The following is a 19,096-nucleotide window of genomic DNA, read 5'->3' as shown; positions in this document are numbered from 1 at the left end:
GGTCCTTTCCAACAACGGAAGCAAAAGTATATAACTGTGAGATTCCACATTTTCGGAACCCAGTAAGAACAAAAACGTACGAATTGGCAAATGCTGAATATCTGGACATTGGAGTAAAGCCTGTGGGCTGTCCAGTAGGACAATACGGCTTACTCTGCGACCAAACCTGCATCTGTAAAAACGGCGCCCGCTGCCACGGGTTTAACGGCGCCTGCAAATGTCCGCCCGGATGGAAAGGTGTGGCCTGTGACATTCCCAAACAGGACGTCTCCATCACGACGACACCTAGCGACCCTCGCCACATCTACATCTCCGCAAACATCACGTTTCACTGCAAGGCCCACCATGTCGACGTCACGTACATGTCGGTTAGATATCCTAATGCGACAGAGAAGGTCGGCTTCGGTGTAACCAAGATGGACTTTATGGTTCCGAACATTCAACCGACCAATAACGGACGCTACAGCTGCCAGGTCCGAGACACCCGGGGAAACACACTCAACACCACGTTTGTGCTCAATGTTACCAACTGTGCTCCGGACAGAAAAGGTGCCGGGTGTGAGGAAGCGTGTGATTGCCTACACGGTGCCAGCTGTGACCGGTGGGCCGGTTGTGTCTGTCCGCCGGGATGGACGGGAACCAGGTGTCAGACACAATGTCCCCATGGCACGTACGGTAAAGAATGTACATGGAACTGTAGCTGCCGAAACGGGGCGAGTTGTAGCATTAGCGACGGTCGGTGTGACTGCACTGACGGCTGGTACGGAAGGGATTGTAGCAAACCGTGTCTAAACGGTCGGTTCGGTCAGGGTTGTTCCGGTGTTTGCACCTGTAAGAACAACGCCACATGTAGTAACGTGGACGGCAGCTGCACATGTGTAAGGCGGTGGACGGGACGGAACTGTGACCAATGGCAGACAAGCAAAGACGAACCGCTGCTCGAAAGCCTGGTCCCACTGGGCTCCTTAGTCGTCCTTGTTGCCATAGTGATGGCAATACTCTACAAAACCGGCATTCTGTCTTGTTCCGCGCCCGACGCAGGCGAGGAGGAGAAGATCCTTTTCGAGCTGAGGAGAATGGAGCAGGATCTGGCTCAGAGTCTACAGCCCGGCTGGCTGAAGCTTTGGGAGAAGAAGCTCCGCCATCTTACTCCTGGTCCCCTGATAGGGGAGGGAATGTTTGGGCTAGTCAGAAAGGCACAACTGCGCACACCTGAGGGAGAGCTGGCCGTTGCCGCCAAGACAGTTCGCGTCGAGGACTCGCAGTCCTATCGAGACTTCTACAGAGAAGCAGCCATATTGGTCGCCGTGCACCAACAACGAAATGACGATTGTCGTGAGTCTAATATTGTTCGTCTTGTTGGGCTCATCACCAAGTCTGCGGAAAAGTACATTCTTCTGGAATATACCCCAAAAGGCGATCTACTGCGTTTACTTCGCCGAATACCAAACGTTAACGAAGGCCTACTTGAAAGCTCTCTTGGATATGCAGTTGACATAGCACGGGCTCTCCAAGAACTGGGACGCCTGAGAATCGCCCATCGTGACGTGGCCGCTCGAAACGTCCTCGTCATTGCCGGTGATGTGGCCAAGTTGGCTGACTTTGGACTGGCCAGAGATGTCTACACCTCTACTCAGTACGTGCGAAGAGACAGTCCGGGCGCTGACGAACTCCTTCCGCTGAATTGGATGGCGCTGGAGTCCATCGAGACCGGCGAGTACACCTGTCAGAGCGACGTCTGGTCCTTCGGCGTGCTGCTGTGGGAGATCGCCACGCTGGGACAAGATCCGTGCTACGATGGCAGGACTCAGCTGAGCTTTCTCCAGATGGTGGGGATTCTGAGGCAAGGCAAACGGCTGGCGATGCCGGAGGGATGTCCGGAGGACCTGTACCGACTGATGACGTCGTGTTGGCGCGACGTTCCAGATACAAGACCGACTCCAGAAGGGCTAGAAGAGAGGCTGATGCAACTGAGACGTGCACTGCTTCCAATTGAAATGGAAACTGTGGTGTAGTTGTCGCTCGCTACAAAATTTTCTTGCAGGAAGCGATAACTTTGAATCTTGAACCAAAACTTAATTGTGAGCGATACATTCATATTTAGATCTACGTGTAAGATGATAAGAAAAGGTAATCTTTTCCTTTCTTTTGGTCTAATCCTAGAATAAATTTACTTCCTTTGTTTGTTTCTTTAAGTTAGGGAGAATCGTAACGTCTTTACAGAATCGTAATTAGTGTGCATGGAAGTGACTTTTTGCCAACCAGAGCTTTGTTAATGTGATTTTTTAGATGTTAAGTACAGCTGTACACAAACTTTTTTTCAATAATGGATAACTATGATCGGGACTAATTACCTTACCTTAGACCTTAGATCCTCACGCAACCTTGTTGCATAGGTCGACTCCTTGTCTGACTTTTTGTCTCCAAAGGTTTCGGTCTTGCGCCACTACTGCCATATCCTTAAGTGAGTTAAGTCCAAGTTTTACCCCATCATTTTGTAGTGTTTTCCGCAAAGTCACTCTAGGCCGCCCTCTCGGGCGTGTGCCTTCTGGCTTCCATGTTAGGGCTGTTTTTGTGGTTCTGGGATCGGGGAGTCTCCACACATGTCCAGCAAAGCTCAATCTCCTTTTCATTACAGTCGCACTGAGAGATGGAACCTTGGCTCTTTGCATGAGCTCCTCATTTGATACATGGTCACGCCAGGAGATGCCTAGTATAGTTCTGAGGCATCTACGCTGGAACGTGTCTAACATTTGCACTGTCTCTTTGGTGCTTCTCCAGGACTCACATGCATATATAGCAGTTGGTACCACAATGGACTGGAAAAGCTTCATCTTTAACGGGATGCTGATTTGCTTGGAGCGCCACATTTTTCTTAGACGCTGCCACATTCCGGTAGCTTTTCCTAACCGACTTTTAATATCCTCCTCTGTACCCCCACCCATAGTAATAATTACTATAATGTAAAAGTAGAAACACGATATTCTTAGCAAACAATGTACATATATATAAACTCCATTGCCTAACTTACTGTTGAATAATCTCAATTAATCTAATTATTACATTGCAAGACAAAATATATCGATACAGACACATTACTATAAATTGAGCAGCATTTCCAACTTGCTACATTTAATGCAATAAAAACACAGGGTTTCTGCTACACTACCAGTTACCATGGTGACCTTATTTTGTTTGAAAAACAAACAACATAAACAGTATGCTTCCTTCTGTGAAGGTGAACGTAAAAAGTGACCAGATGATGAGATCTTATGTATGACAGGTTCTGAGTTTTTGCGTTCATATGTGTGACTTTCTTGCAAATAGACGGAATAAAACTCAGAATATTCTTAGTAAAAGGAAATATGGCCTAATTCCCGGTGTTGCCTGTGGAGTCACTTTGTTGTAATTTCAAAGGATGGTTCAAATGTATAACGCACTGTTAGAAATTAAGATGAAACATACCGACAAACCTTTAATGGCTTTTATTTTACATATCAGCTATACATTCTGTGTTTTTACTCTACGGGATTGCGGATACCCCTTATTTGGTAACAAAACCAATACTTTTCAATCGCTAAAGCTGCAAATGAAGATTTTTTAAAATTTTTGTCTGTAAATATAGACCCTAACCTAACCTACATGTTGTAAGCACTGCTCTTAGTTGCTAATGACGTCACGAGGTCAAGGTTCAACGGTCTTCACGGTTCGGCTGCGACACAGAAAAACCGGTTCTGCCACACCGCCCCCCTCCCCCCTGCTTCTACCGCCAAACAGAGGCTCATGAAACCGAGTCTTGAGACATCTGAAGACATGGCTCAGGCGGACTTCCTCTCAGTTCTCCCTTATGTAGCAGCAGTGGGTGAGTCCTTAATTTCTTAAGGTTTGGTTTGGTTTTCTTTTTAATGTCCACGATCATGATAATGATCATTCTTCCATGCTCATTTTCACCTGAGTGAAGTGAGGAATGTCGATTGTGTAAAGTGCCTTTCCCAAGGGCACAAGATCGGTGACATGTCAGAACTCGAACCCGGGACCTCTTGGTTCCGAGCCGAACACGCTACCGCTACGACCCCACTAAAAGGTCTTAAGGTTTATCGTGCTTATATTAGGATCACCTGACACCAACAAAACTGCCAAACAAAAGCCTGCATTATGACAAAATGGCTAAATGAGGTCAAGAAATACAAGGTGACCTTGTACTATCTGGTCCCTGGGACAGGACAAGTCGTTGTTGCATATATCTGTGTAACCTGATACAGTCAGGCACGTTTGTTGTAAGAAGGACAAGTATAGGTGATTGGTTGTACAAGTTGTAACTGATAGGAGTAGGGCCATTGCACGCAAAACAAACACGGCCCAACTCAGTGCAACCTGAGACCGGCAATACAACATACACAGAACGGTTCGGCCATGGTACCTGTTATGTTATGTCAAAGCGCCTGCTGTAACTTCAAAGAGATCCGACATGTGGGAAGAATAACAGAATACTCTGTATACTCTGTTTTGTTTGTAACATATAAATAATATAATACTTCTCTTGATATATTGCTGTATATATAGGGGTATAGTTTTCCGCGTACTACTTTATGTTTATGACTATCTGTATGACTATTGTATTTATGTCAAATGTTACGTGGGGCTGTAAAACAAGTTGTACAACTTGAGTTCAGTCCCACTTCGTCCTTGTATTGCTTTATTCAATAAAAAAGAATAACAGAAGAATCCGATCAAAGAACCGGCAAAACCACGAAACGTCGACCATTCGACATACATACATGTACATGTAGTGAGCATGTGTGATATTTTCTAGAGCTAGAGGCACCAAACGTGTCTATAGTTGATGACGCATAGGATTTAGCCCATATCTATGTGGCTTTAGAAATGCCTTTCGCTTTACACGTGCAATAATTACATTTGGGGAAGTCCAATTTTTTTGTGTTGGAAATTGCAGTTAAATCTTGCTGACAATGGCCACCTGTTTACCTTTTACATGTGTGTATGTGTGTATCTTCATGTATGAATATATTTCAAAATGTGGGGCCCGACATCAGCTCAGCTGCCAGGGCTTCCACTGTATTGCATTGTATTGTTGGCAATTTAAATAAATAAATACCTTTTACATTCCCAGGTGTGGCTGTCGGTCTGTACTTCCTGCGGAGACATGTGAAGGGGGAAGTCTGTCGCAGCGACGTTCGGCTGAACGGCAAAACCGCCATCGTCACCGGCGCCAACACCGGCATCGGCAAGGCAACGGCCCTGGAACTGGCCGATAGGGGTGGGTAACAACTAACCCATGTCTTAACGTAAGCCCGTGTCCTTTGGTGCTAACCCAGGCCTTAACTAAGGTCCTAACCCTGCTGCTAACCCAGGTCCTAACTCTAATCCGACAAGGCCATGGCGCAAGAGTTGGCCGAGAGAGGTGGATATCGACCAACCCAGGTCCTAAGCCAGGTCCTAACCCAGGCCATTATCCTTGTCCTAACTCTAACCCAGCAAGGCTACAGCCCTGGAGTTGTCCGAGAGAAGTGGGTATCAACTAACCACGTCCTAACCCTGGTTCTGACCCAGGAGCTGGACGAGAGAGGTTACTAAAAACTAATGAACCTGCCATTTACCCTGGCCCTGGTCCGAAACCTTGATCTCTAACCCGGTAAGACAACGGCCAAGTATCTAGCCAGAAGAGGTTCGTATCAACGATCATATAAACTTAACACTAGTTTAAAATCGGATCGCATATATTACTGCGAAATGAGTACAGTAAGTAAGGCACTAGTTATAGCTGTATATGCCGCCATGACATACTCCTATTAAAGCACTCTGTGGTCCAAATATGACATGATTGCTAATGTTCGTTGTCTAGGACCTGGCCAGAAGAGGTTCATAACAATAATCCAATAATCATAACTTTTATAGTTAAATGTCTTCGCCTGATAGTGAAAATGAGTACAGGAAGCGAGGCACTACCTATATGTAAATGCATCTATGGCATACTCCTGAATGTCATGTGGTCCTAAGACGATATGGCTGTCTAGGTTTGCTGGCAATTCATCCGTTTCCCTCCACGTGTTTTTGCAGGTGCCCGAGTTATCCTCGCATGCAGGAACATGGCCAAAGCGAAAAAGGCTGCATCCGACATCCGGCAGGCCACCGGAAACGGAAATGTCGTGGCCTGGAAGTTGGACCTGGCGTCTCTGACGTCCGTCCGGGCGTTCGCAGGTCACATCAACACGGAGGAGGAGAGGCTGGACATCCTCGTCAACAATGCAGGTAACCTTTGCAGAATGAGCAGAGATAGTTTATTCTAGCTCCAAGTCATTTTACACGACTTTTCCTCACTTAACTCAGGTGAAAATTGTAGTGTAGGTTAGTATTGTAATGTCCCCTGTGTTGGTGGAGGCATTAATATCAGTTGAAAAAAAATTGAGTGTGCCGTCACCACGTCTTGTGGCTACATGTTGGAATATATTTTTAAAGTCATTTTGTACGTAATGGTCGTGTGGCGTAGCGGCAGTGTGCTCGACTTGGAACCAAGAGGTCCCGGGTTCGAGTCCTGACATGCCACCGATCTTTTGCCCTTGGGAAAGGCACTTTACACGACTTTCCTCGCTTAGCTCAGGTGGAAATGAGTATTGTCTTGATTGATTGATTGATTGATTGATTGATTGACTATTCCGTCCCCAGGAGTGATGTGGTGCCCTCAGCAGCAGACAGAGGACGGTTTTGAGCTGCAGTTCGGCGTGAACCACCGGAGCCACTTCCTCCTCACCAGTCTGATACGTATAGATTGATATTGAGCACATTGATTGATTGATTGATTGATTGATTGATTGATTGATTGATTGGCATATTTGTCCCCAGGAGTGATGTGGTGCCCTCATCAAAAGACAGAGGACGGCTTTGAGCTGCAGTTCGACGTGAACCACCTGGGCCACTTGGTACTAACCAACCTGCTGCTCATCGATCGATATTAACCGATCGATTGATTGACTGATTAATTGATTGATTGATTGATTGATTAATTGACTATTCCGTCCCCAGGAGTGATGTGGTGCCCTCAGCAGCAGACAGAGGACGGTTTTGAGCTGCAGTTCGGCGTGAACCACCTGGGCCACTTCCTGCTCACCAACCTGCTCCTGGACAAGCTGAAGGCGTCCGCTCCCAGTCGCGTCGTGACCGTGTCTGCTGTGGGGCACAAGTCAGCCCACATCGTCTTCGGGAACCTGAACGCCGAGAAGTCCTACAGCCCCTACCAGGCAAACTTCCAGAGCAAGCTGGCAAACGCACTGTTTTCACGGGAACTAGCCAAGAGAACGAGTGGTAGGTATGGCAGTCCTACGCATGAAAGAACAAGTCACCGAATTTTCGGTCCTCTCTAATACAGTCTTCCTCAGGTTCTAATACAGTCTTCCTCAGTCCCCATTTAGAACTCGTAAAGTCATTTGTGTGTGTTGTTTGATTCCTCCTGCAGGTACGGGCATGTTGACGTTCTCTGTGGACCCCGAACACCTTCCTCACAGCTTGTGACTGAAGTTCTGCTTCTCGCCGCAAAAGCGCCACCTAAATCGGCGAGAAGCAGAACTCCAGTCACAAGCTCTGAGGAAGGTGTACAAAAGACTCTGAAACGTAAGCGAAACAAGAGACAATATCGGTTGTGTAAAAGAAAACCTCTGTATCCTATACTTTACCAACCTAATGAAACTATTTCTCCTACAGGTACCGGCGTGATGTCGTTTTCCGTGGACCCTGGACCTGTACGCGTATACGGACGGAGTTGGCCCGCCACATGCCCCAAACTCTGGGCCCGGTCCTGTACGTACTCTTCTGTTTCTGTTATGCCCAAGTCTTTACTAACATGATTTTTATTTCCCTGTAGGTACGGGTGTTTCGGCGTTCTCTGTGGACCCGGGGCCGGTCCGGACGGAGTTGGCCCGACACATGCCCGGTCCTGGAGCTGCAAAGTCCCCGTTTACAACTCGTATTCAGGCTGTCACACAAAGAAGGTCATTTGTGTGTGTTGTTCTATTTCTCCTGCATGCAGGTACTGGTGTTTCTGCGTTCTCGGTGGACCCCGGTCCTGTGCGGACGGAGTTGGCCCGCCACATGCCCCAGACGCTGGGCCCGGTCCTGTACCCGCTCTTCTGGGTGGTCATGAAGCTCATCCACCCCATCGTCAAGACCCCCCGCGAAGGCGCTCAGACGTCGCTCCACTGCGCAGTGGCGGAGGGGCTGGAGGCGTGCTCGGGGATGTACTTCAAGTAAGCAGTTTGTTTATTTGTTTGTTGTTTGTTTAATCTGTTTTAAGAACTTCCAATTAGTGTCAATATAGCCACTACTCTTCCTGACCTCTTACATGCATTGTGGACTGGAGGCGTGATCAGGGATCTAAGCAGTTCTACGCTTGCATGGCTTTAGAACTCCATTATCTCTTTTACTGTGCTACTTATTGTTACCTATTTGCCATACAATGTACCCTGTACAACTGCCGTGCTGTGCTTAGCTTTATGTTACATATATATGCAGGCAGGTAGAAATTGGCCAACTAGACGGATGGCGGGTAGTTGGCCCACACTAAGACATAAGGGAACAGTTTGCTCAAAGACAATAAGAGTTCAGGTGGAAAGTGGCTGGAAAGAGTAGAAATTGACCAAATAGACATATGATTTGCATGGGGAAATGGTCTACTCTAATGCAATAAGAGACCAGTTTGCTACTCCCGAAGCCTGGTAACGGCTATGAATGCGTCAATTACAAATTTAATACCAGTTAGGAAATGCGGCTGATTACGCTATATGGACAGGATATGTCTACTGTGTAAGACCCAGGAAACAGTCTAGAAGCCAGGCTAATGCCACTGTGTATTCCCCACAGAGAGTGCGCCCCGGCGGAGCCTGCTCCCCAGGCTAAGGACGACGCCGTGGCGAGGCGGCTGTGGGAGGTTAGCGAGGAGATGGTCGGGATCAACACGTGAACGAGAGCAAGAAGGAGAGAGGTGTATCCAGAACCGTTCCTTGCTTAAGCGCGGTTCTGGATAGTCCTCGCGTATCCAGAACCATGCTGCATCAAGAACTATCCTTCTAAAAAGGCGTGGCTCTGAAATGCGTATGGTCCAGAAACATACATATACCTGGAACGGTTCTGAATACGATAATGATGCTATGACCACTGTTCTGGAGAGATTTCTCATGCAAAAACGTTAAAAAATAGCTCTTATTTGGTAAGTTGCTTGTTGCACGACATACTATCCCAAATTTTGGCCGTTTCAAAAAGGACCTCTGCTAACGTTGAGATGTGCAAGTGAGCTTTGTATTCGGGGATATGGACACTCCTCTGGCCAATTGATACTGTGTTGCCACCACAAGGGATCTGCTTGGAGATTACTGCATTCTACATAAAGGACAGTATTTTAACAAATAACCACAAATGATCTTTCCTAGGGGACAAAGCATGGTACGAATGTTGGGTTTGTTGATTCAGATGTTCAATATTCATTTTGTATTAAGAAATTATAGATATTTATTCGTATATTCAGATTTTGTATAATGAAAAACGCTGATCATGACATAAGACGGAATGGGTTTTATTGTTTTATTGTGCAAAGGTTTTTCACAAATTCAATGACTTTTATATAGCATGTATGGTCTTCATATTTCAATAAACTCGTGCAGATAAAATGTTAGTGTTAGATATTTTAAAGTTTTATTACATAGTATTGCAGTATTGCATCTTCTTGCCACTTACCACTATATTCTTTTGAATCAGTAGATTATGCACTTTTGACGGATGGTTCATAATTTTGTAACGTTTGTTTGACACTCACCACTAGTCCATTTTCATTTGTTAGCAGATACAGAAAAACGTGCATCTAAAAAGTGTGCTTTTGCTAAATACCTTACAGTTCTGTTACATAGTTATTACGTTTGCTTGGCACTTGCCACTACTTCATTTTGAATCGACAGAAGCTTCAGAGATTGATTGATTGATCGATTAATTGATTGATCGATTGATAGAAATTTCGCTGTGCCTTTGTGATTAGTAAGTAGGATAGATGACTATTGCTCCGCACACGTCATTGATGACCACGAGCTGTAAAAGATTCATCTATTATCGTAGATTGATAATCAATTGATTAATTGATCGATTGATAGCAATTTTGCAGTGCCCTTATTATCAATAAGTAGAGTAGGTGCTCCGTGACCTACGATTCTTGAGAGGTCCATCGATTTATCATCGGTCGATAATCGATTGATTGATTAATCGATTGATCGATCAATCAATTGCTAGATTACAATAGATGATCAACAAGTAGGATAGATGTATATTGATCCGTGCACGTCGTCTATAAAAGATCCTTAGATTTATCATCGATCTATAATTAATTGTTTAATTGATTGATCGATTAATCTATCGATGACAATATATGATTAATAAGTAGGATAGATGACTATTGATCCGTGCACATCGTTGGTGGCCTACGATCTATGAAAGATCCTTAGATTTATCATCGATCGCTAATCGATTGATTGATGACAATAGATGTACAGTTTGATCAATAAGTAAGATAGATGACAATAGATGATCAATACGTAGGATAGATGCCTATTGATCCGGACACGTCGTTGGTGACCACGAGTTGCCCGGCAGGTCCGACGGCCACGGCGTAGGGCCGCCCGCCGGTCGGGACGGTGCGAACGTGCTTCCCGTCGTACGTGAACACCTGGGGGTGGGGGGCGCACGCACCGAGAAAAAATTATTTATTCTATTCACATAGATGAGTATGTTGTCTGTTGTGAGCATTGGGCAGAAAGCACGTTATGGGACTATAAGGATGCTTTGCTCATGGAACATAAAAGCATAAATACCAACAAGGTTAAAAAGTATAGTGGACATACATGTAAAATTAAAGTACACCAATAAACACGCACACATACACACGTACACACACACACACACACACACACACACACACACACACACACACACGACACACACACGACACACACACACACACTCGACACGTACACACACACACACACACACACACACACACACACACACACACACACGATGTACACCACACACACACACACACACTCACTCACACACACACACACACACACACACACACACACACACACACACACACACACACACACACACACACACACACACACACACACACACACACACACACACACACACACACACGCACACACACACACACACTCACACGCACACACAGTCAGTCACACACGCACACACACACACACATACACACACGCACACAGTCAGTCACACACACACACACACACACACACACACATACACACACACACACATACACATACACACTCTCTCACACACACACACATGGCTAAGGTAATAAAATGCCATACCTGCACGCGTCGGTTCTCCTTGTCTGCCACGATGACGGTCCTGTCGGGTCCCGTGCACAGCCCCTGAGGCCGGTTCAGCAGGCCGTCTGCCGCCCCAACCCCGCCAAACCTGTATTTTTTTATTAGAAACAGAAACTTTATTAGTCAACACAGAATTTTATTATATATAAACGACTATACAAGTTTTATCACACTTATATTTATTGATTATAAACCGAATTTGATTGTCTATTTTAACTCCTTAGCGTTTTTAATCTATTTCATTGTAAATGCTTGTCAATTCAGACTTATTGTTTGCAAGAAGGTTTGTGAATAAAGTTTCAAAGTTTCAAAGTACAGAGACACAGTGCTGACGCACTGTAACGAGATGCTTATCTTACGCCACCACTGGAAAAAGAAAAGTTCGGTGATCTCTTACCTCCATGACATATTCAGTGCTTTAATTTGTAAATCTTATGCATAGTGATGACCACCTGTAAATGGCTTACATCTAAAATCCTGCTCATTAGCAAAATTACCTGTCTTTACATACCTGTCTCCGAATCATATTACAACAACAGCTTCTTTCCCCGGACTGCAAAATTATGGAACTCTCTTCCAAACAGCTGCTTTCCGTCCGATTACAATCCACAAAGCTTCAAAACAAAGGTCCACCGCCATCTCCTGACATAGCTACATTATACTCACTTAAGTACCTCTAGCTCTATGCCTAAAAGTGCCAAAAATAATTGGCCTTGCATTGAGCGACACCGTTAAAAAAAGATTTACATAAATTATTCACATAGCTAGGCAACATAAACCGACTGACCTGTCCACGTACCAGCCGTAGTGGGTGAATGCGAACACCTCGTGGCTGAACGGGTCCGACAGGAACACTCGGCCCCTCGGATCCGGGCCAACCGCTATCCTCAGGGGTGCCTTTAGCTCCCGCCGTCCGAACTCCCGTAACTATGGAAACAAATAAACAAACAAACAAACAAACTCGACATCTCGGATCCGGGCCAACCGCTATCCTCAGGGGAGCTTTCAGGTCCCGATGTCCGAACTTCCGCAGCTACAAAAACAAACAAACAAACAAACAACGCGATCCAAAACAAACAAACAAACAAACTCGGTCCCTCGGGTCTGCGTCAACAGCGATCCTCAGGGGGGCTTTCAGCTCCCGACGCCCGAACGTCCGCAGCTATAAAACAAACAAACAAACACGCCACCCTCAGCGGTGCCTTCAGCTGAAGAAGAAGGAGGACAAGAAGGAAAAGAAGAACGGAAAGGAAAAGGCAGGAGAAGGAGAAGCAGTAGAAGCGTCGAGAAGGAGGAGAAGAAAGAGAAATCAAAGAAGGGGAAGAAGAAGAAACAGAGCAAAACAAGAAAAAAACAAAAACAATTTCCTCACCAGGTGACCGTCGGGGCGGTAGACCCGCACGGCCGACTTCCCGTCTCCAGTCACCATGACCTTGCCGTTATATCGGTCCACCGCGATGCCGCGGGAGTTGTAGAACTTCCCTCCACCCCAACTCCTGCCCTGCAACTTGCTACATAATGTAACCCAACACCACGGGCTGTATGCAACCAGTTACCATGGTGACAGACGTCTGGTCCTGGTCATTGGCCTCATATATTTGAATTTGAAGGAGAAGGGGGAGAGGGAGAAGTAAAGTGATCGAGAAGGAGAAGAAGAAAAAGAAACAGAGAAAAAAAAAAGTTTCCTCACCAGGTGGCCGTCGGGGCGGTAGACCTTCACGGCCGACTCCCCGTCTCCAGTCACCATGACCTCGCCGTTATACCGGTCCACCGCGATGCCGCGGGAGTTGTAGAACTTCCCGCCGCCCAGGCCGAAGGTCCTCAGCACCCGCCCTTCCCGGCTGTACTGGACCACCCAACCGTGGCCGTTCTCGCTACCTGTGAAACAAGAAAAGCTATCTGTCACCAAAAATCCAGGACCATAGCATGTTCAGGACAAAAGGCGTTCTGACAACTAATGTGCAGAAACAAAAACACAGTTGTAGAAATTCCCGCCGCCCATGCTGTACTCTGCACCACCCAGCCACGGCCGTTCTCGCTACCTGTGAAACAAGAAAAGCTATCTGGACTTATTGGCTTTTAAAGATTTCGCCAGAAAGTCCCCTGCAGTTCCAGAGCAAGCTGCTAGGGGGATCAAACGGTAGCAAAAATCAGGAATTACAGTACATACCGACCACCCAGACGTTCCCTTTCTTGTCTGTTGCGATGTCTTCTGGCCGCATCACCCGGAATCCGTCGGCGAGGTAGTGACCAGTGCTGGTCCGGAAATCGTGCAGGAAAATCCCCCGCATGCTGTACACCTTCAAACATCAGAGTTATCAACCAAGAATTGAGGTGTTCAAAAGACTTCGCCTCCACAGCATGCCGAAAACTGGGGGTTTGGGGGGTCTTCAGGGTCTTTGGGAGCTTTTATGTGCTATTTTCTGATTGCATATAGACAGCATAGCCGGCCTGGTTGAATTACCCCCATTTTTTAACTGGGCTGATTAGAAAACAGCCGAAGACCACCAAACCCCCAGTTCTATAAGCCTGCTACGGAGGCTCCCAAGAACTATCGTAGAGTGGAACTCGTTGCCACCAAGCACAGTTGGGGCAACATCACTAGAAAGCTTTAAAACAACTCCTGCAATTAAATGTGCAAAGATTGAGTGCAACAAGACGTTAGGTGTGAAATAGCTAGCTGCCGCCGCGACGCGTGCCTGCGAAGCTGGTGTGTTACGCCAAAGGGTGGTTATACCGGCTATGCAGATACAGAAGCTGGTGTGTTACGCCGAAGGGTGGTTATACCGGCTATACAGATGCTGGTGTGTTACACCGAAGGGCGGTTATACCGGCTATACAGATACAGAAGCTGCGTGTTACGCCGAAGGGCGGTTATACCGGCTATACAGATACAGAAGCTGATGTGTTACGCTGAAGGGAGGTTATACCGGCTATACTGATAGAGATACAGAAGCTGGTGTGTTACGCCGAAGGGTGGTTATACCGGCTATACAGATACAGATACAGATACCTTCACCCGCTTGGCCAGTGGCAGACACAGGAACAGCTCCCCGCCTGGCGATACACTTGCGCCGCGAGCCGCTAGGGGTCGCCCCATGCTCGAGACTACAAACTCGACCGTCCCGTTGGGAACACCTTCATTTCCAGCGGCTGCTAGAAAAATCATGAAAGCAGAAAAAATCTACTCTCCAAGCAGAGGTTTGAGTTTGGAGTTATTTTTGGCGTGTTTTTAGGCTTTTTTATCGTTTTTTTTTTGCACTGGAATTGCTTTTTACCCAATTCAACTGCAAAAAAGAAACCCCGATAAAAAAACTAAAAACAAGCCAAAAATAACCCCAATCCCAAGCCTCTGCTTAGAGAGTAAAAGATACCTAGTCTCCGGCATACTCCTTTGCAGGTTGAATAAATAGTGGAAATCGGACTAAAAAGAATGTAACTGGCCAGGAGAGTTGGCCGGCCATAGAGGGTCCATTTGCCAGTAGGTCGCCAACTCCCCTGGCCAGCTACATTCTTTTAGGTCGATTTCTAATATTCCTTCAGCCTTCAGCCTGCAAAAGAATAAGATTTTTTTTATAAATTCCAACGTGTAATCACAAGCCGTGGTGCGAACACACTGAAGTTTTTTCAACTTATATTAATGTCGCCACCAACACAGGGGACAATACAATACTCATTTTCACCTGAGCCAAGGGCACAAGGTCGGTGGCATGTCAGGACTCGAACCCGGGACCTCTTGGTTCCGAGTCGAGCACTTAGCCGTTACGCAACGCGACCCCACAAAAGAGTCTGATTGAGACTAGAAGAAACCATGACTTAAAACCAATCTGTTCCCTTCTCAAACCATTCCACATCAAGCATATAATGCACAAAAACACTACTATAAGACTTCAAAACAATTACACTTACCAGCGATGGTCTTGTAGCTGGTTGCGACGGTCGGCGCCTCTTTTGTAGCCTCCGGATCCCCTGAAGTCCCGCTTCCGGATCCGGTACCAGCTGGTTCGGTAGATTCCGGATTACCGGTACTCCATCCTCCGGATTCGGTCGCATCCGGATCCGTAGCCTCTGTTGTGCCGGCGCTCACGAGGGCCTGCATGGGGGTGTAGTGATTACGAATTACGCAACTTTTCGCCGCCGATTACGAATTACGTTCAAGTCTCAGAGCCGATTACGACTTTACACTTTGTGGCTAATGTACTATTACGAAATACGTTGTTTGATTTTTTGGGAGGCTGCCTACGGATTACGAAGACTAAAAAGGCCTGATTACACCTTACGATAAAAGGCATGCAGGCCCTCTACTCACGTTTCCGGATTCGTCTTCGGTAACGGTCGGTTTTGTAGCATCCGGTATTCCGGTACTCTCGCCTCCGGAGTCGGTCCCTTCCGGTTCTGTAACTTCCGGCGTGCTGGTATTCCCGCTTCCGGATTCGTTCCAAGGCGAACGTGTAGATTCCGGCTTGCCTGTACTTCCGGATCCGGTTCCGGTCCGGGCTGTGGCCGCCTTTCCAGTACCCTGCCCTCCGGAGTGGGGAGTAAACCGGACCTGCAGAATAGGAACCCGCGACAGTACTCATTCATTCATTTATTTCGGAACCTTTTAGCCCTGCAGGGCTAATCCTCCAAGGCTCAAACATTAAAATTACCTAATCACATACATGGAAAATACAGTGAATACATTTAAAAAGACTTGTATACATCAAAACATCAGCAATGAACACACAAATCGATATCAACAATTTAAAAACTAAAGGTTGAGGCTCATGTGACACTGTTTGCGATTCATTCATTCATTCTTTCATTCATTCATTCATTCATTCATTCATTCATTCATTCATTCATTCATTCATTCATCCATCCATCCATTCATTCATTTATTCTAGCACCAGTTTGTTTCCAGTCATCCAATACAATATCAGTAATATGATATACTTGGATACTTGGATACTTTATTTAGTCCATTAGCTGTCGTACACAAACACACGAATACGCAGCTAATCTTCCTGGACCGTAAAAACATAGAACAAGGACATACAAACTACATTGGGAAGCGAATATTGATATTCTTGTGAATGATTCATTCTGTAAAGTGTCACACGTTTCAGATCTAAATTGTCTACCATTGCAAGAGACTGGTTTAATTTCGTACTCTCTAAGTAGAGGTTTGGGTTTTGTATTATTTTTGCCGTGTTTTTAGCTGTTGTTTTTTTATCGAGGTTTCATTTTTTGCACTGGATTTTTTTTCACCCAAACCAACAACAGCAAAAACTCCTGTGTAAAAAAGAAACCCGATTAAAAAAGCCTAAAAACACGCCAAAAATAACCCAACACCCAAACCTCTGCTTGAATCGCGGAGAGTATCAAATTCGTACCATTGCATGCTGGGAGCTAAGGTGCATCCAGAACAGGATGACTGCTATTATCAGCGTTGCCATGACAACCGACGTGACGACGAGGCAGACGGGCCGAGGGCGTGACGTCACACGGCGGAACAGCCGACCAATCACCGTGGACTTGTCCGTCGAGGTGCCTGTGACGTAACGTGCTGCCGTGAATGTTACATGTTTCCAAGACAACGTGAGGAAAAAATTAACTGAACAGCTACTGGTAAGAAAATCACTTTCCATGCTTTAATGAAGCAAAACTAAAATGAAACGTGAAAGAAATCAAATTGGGCTTAAATGAGTCTACATCAACAGCGATAGAAATCTAAAGAAAACACTAAAATATGATTAAGAAAACCAAAATAAATGCAAATAGATACAGGCATTTAAGCGATTAAGATATATAGAGCATATGTGCAAATTTGCAATAAAAAGGAAGCTGGCACTAAACAAAATCTCTGTGTGTGGGAAATTTAAGCAGTAAAAGCAAATCTTATAAAGCACTAACCTGCAGCCAAAGTAGGGTCCGGTCCGTCAACGTGAGCCGATCCTCGAGCAGGCCCCTCGTCTACCCCGCCACCGGCGGTGGTCTCGGCCCCCGGCGGCGTGTCGTGCGACCCCGTACCGCCGGCAAGAAGTTCCCCGTGCGGTGGTTCAGCCGGCCCGGGCGGCCCTTCTACCCCGCCACCGGCGTTGGTCCCGGCGACCGGCGGCACGTCGTGCTGTCCCGTACCGCCGGCAGGACGTTCCCCGTCCGGTACCGGTGATTCCGGCTCGGGTGTACCGTCTACCCCGCCACCGGCGATAGTCACGGCGTCCGGCGGAGTATCGTACAGTCCCGTACCGCCGGCAGGACGTGCCGCGTCCGGTGATTCCGGTTCGGGTGTCGCTACTATTCCGCCATCATCTGGAGGTTCTTGCGTTTCGGCACTTGCCGCGCTAGTCGATCCGGCGATGAGCATGTATTCTTCCACACCGTTGTCTTTACGGTCGCCGGAATGGTCGGCTTGCGGTTTGGGCGTCGCTCCTATCCCGCCATCGGCGGTAGTCTCGGCGCCCGGCGGTGTGTTGTGCAGTCCCGTACCGCCGACAGGACGTGCCGCGTCCGGTGATTCCGGTTCGGGTGTCGCTACTATTCCGCCATCGCCTGGACGTTCTTGCGTTTCGGCACTTGCCGCGCCCGACGATCCAGCGACGAGCATGTATTCTTCCACACCGTTGTCGTCTTTACAATCGCCGGGACGTTTCCCTTGCAGTGATTTCGGCTCGGGTGTACCGTCTACCCCGCCACCGGCGTTGGTCTCGGCGTCCGGCGCATGGTCGTGCGGCCCCGTACCGCCGGCGAGACGTTTGGCGTGCGGTGATTCCCGCTGGGGCGTCGCTCCCATCCCGCCAGCGCCTGGTGGTTCTTGCGTTTCGGCACTTGTCGGGCTAGTGGATCCAGCAACGAGCATGTATTCTTCCATGCCGTCGTCTTTACGGTCAAACGCCGCTATTTTCTGCGGACTAGCCTGGGTGCCATCCTCCGTTGTTTCCGCCCGCTCCCTGATGTCGCTCGGCACCACTAGCGGACTGTCGCCGGTTGGACGGGACTTGGACGGCAATCCGGGCACGAGCTTCCTTCCAGCCGCCTCGTCCGGAGCTGCAGTAAACGGATTTGCCGAAGTCTTCAAATTCGACAGGTCTACAGCGCCGGCTTCTCCAAGACATGCCAGACCGTCTTGCGACGGTTCCTTAGCCCCGCGCCTTGAGACGCTCACATTCTGAGCATTTCCCTGCCCCACGCCTTGGGTAAGGAACGGGGGAGGAACGGTAGCAATCTCGCGAGCAGTGTCTACCTCTCTCTCCATCTCTTGAAGTGAGACTTCTGGCTCTCTGGCGAAGGTTCGGACGGAGTTGCCGAAAAGGACGACCTGTTGTTGCAAATTTGTTGCCAGGAAGTGTTGCGAAATGTGTAATAAGAAACTGTTGTCACAAACACAGTTTGCAGTTGCCCTGTAATTTTGGTACAAAATGTAATTAACTGTCTGAGGGACTTGATTAAAAGTCCACGTGCAGAAACATGCCTCTTTAATAAACACGAGAAAAAATTATTATAGTTTCATTTTCTGTAATTGAAGTTTATGGCAAATGATTGTGCAACTTTTAATCAATGACTCATGAAATGTAATAGTTGGAACCTGTCGCTTTCAAATTACACATGGGGGTAATACATTGTAGAAACGCGTCTTTTTTCTTGCTACGGCCTCTCGTCAAAATCTTCTTGTCGAAATTAACCATTCTTGCTGTTAG

General features: G+C 47.0%; 2 protein-coding genes and 1 pseudogene across 2 annotated transcripts; 2 read left to right on the top strand and 1 right to left on the bottom strand.

Annotated features, from left to right (window-relative positions):
- Positions 1 to 417: 417 nt before the first annotated feature.
- Positions 418 to 2,348, top strand: LOC109472482 (annotated as a pseudogene).
- A 1,367-nt stretch (positions 2,349 to 3,715) lies between these two features.
- On the top strand, positions 3,716 to 9,658 carry LOC109472472 (retinol dehydrogenase 12-like). The gene is made up of 6 exons (XM_019772248.1): positions 3,716 to 3,862; positions 5,132 to 5,278; positions 6,079 to 6,270; positions 7,042 to 7,320; positions 7,865 to 8,258; positions 8,872 to 9,658. Exons 1-6 carry the CDS (start codon positions 3,784 to 3,786, stop codon positions 8,969 to 8,971), a joined length of 1,191 nt encoding a protein of 396 aa, XP_019627807.1. The 5' UTR covers positions 3,716 to 3,783; the 3' UTR covers positions 8,972 to 9,658.
- Positions 9,659 to 10,578: 920 nt separating this feature from the next.
- LOC109472471 (collagen alpha-1(I) chain-like) lies at positions 10,579 to 18,654 on the bottom strand. Its single transcript, XM_019772246.1, has 12 exons — positions 17,313 to 18,654; positions 16,793 to 16,965; positions 15,727 to 15,966; positions 15,327 to 15,510; positions 14,431 to 14,573; positions 13,588 to 13,717; positions 13,108 to 13,295; positions 12,790 to 12,918; positions 12,205 to 12,344; positions 11,777 to 11,783; positions 11,397 to 11,531; positions 10,579 to 10,717 (listed from the first exon to the last, which is right to left on the bottom strand). Exons 1-12 carry the CDS (start codon positions 18,652 to 18,654, stop codon positions 10,580 to 10,582), a joined length of 2,949 nt encoding a protein of 982 aa, XP_019627805.1. The 3' UTR covers position 10,579.
- Positions 18,655 to 19,096: the final 442 nt, after the last annotated feature.

The sequence above is a fragment of the Branchiostoma belcheri genome, unplaced genomic scaffold, assembly GCF_001625305.1.
Source record: "Branchiostoma belcheri isolate BF01 breed outbred unplaced genomic scaffold, Haploidv18h27 scaffold278, whole genome shotgun sequence".
NCBI classification, from domain to species: Eukaryota; Metazoa; Chordata; class Leptocardii; order Amphioxiformes; family Branchiostomatidae; genus Branchiostoma; species Branchiostoma belcheri.
This window is presented reverse-complemented; position numbering and strand designations above follow the sequence as displayed.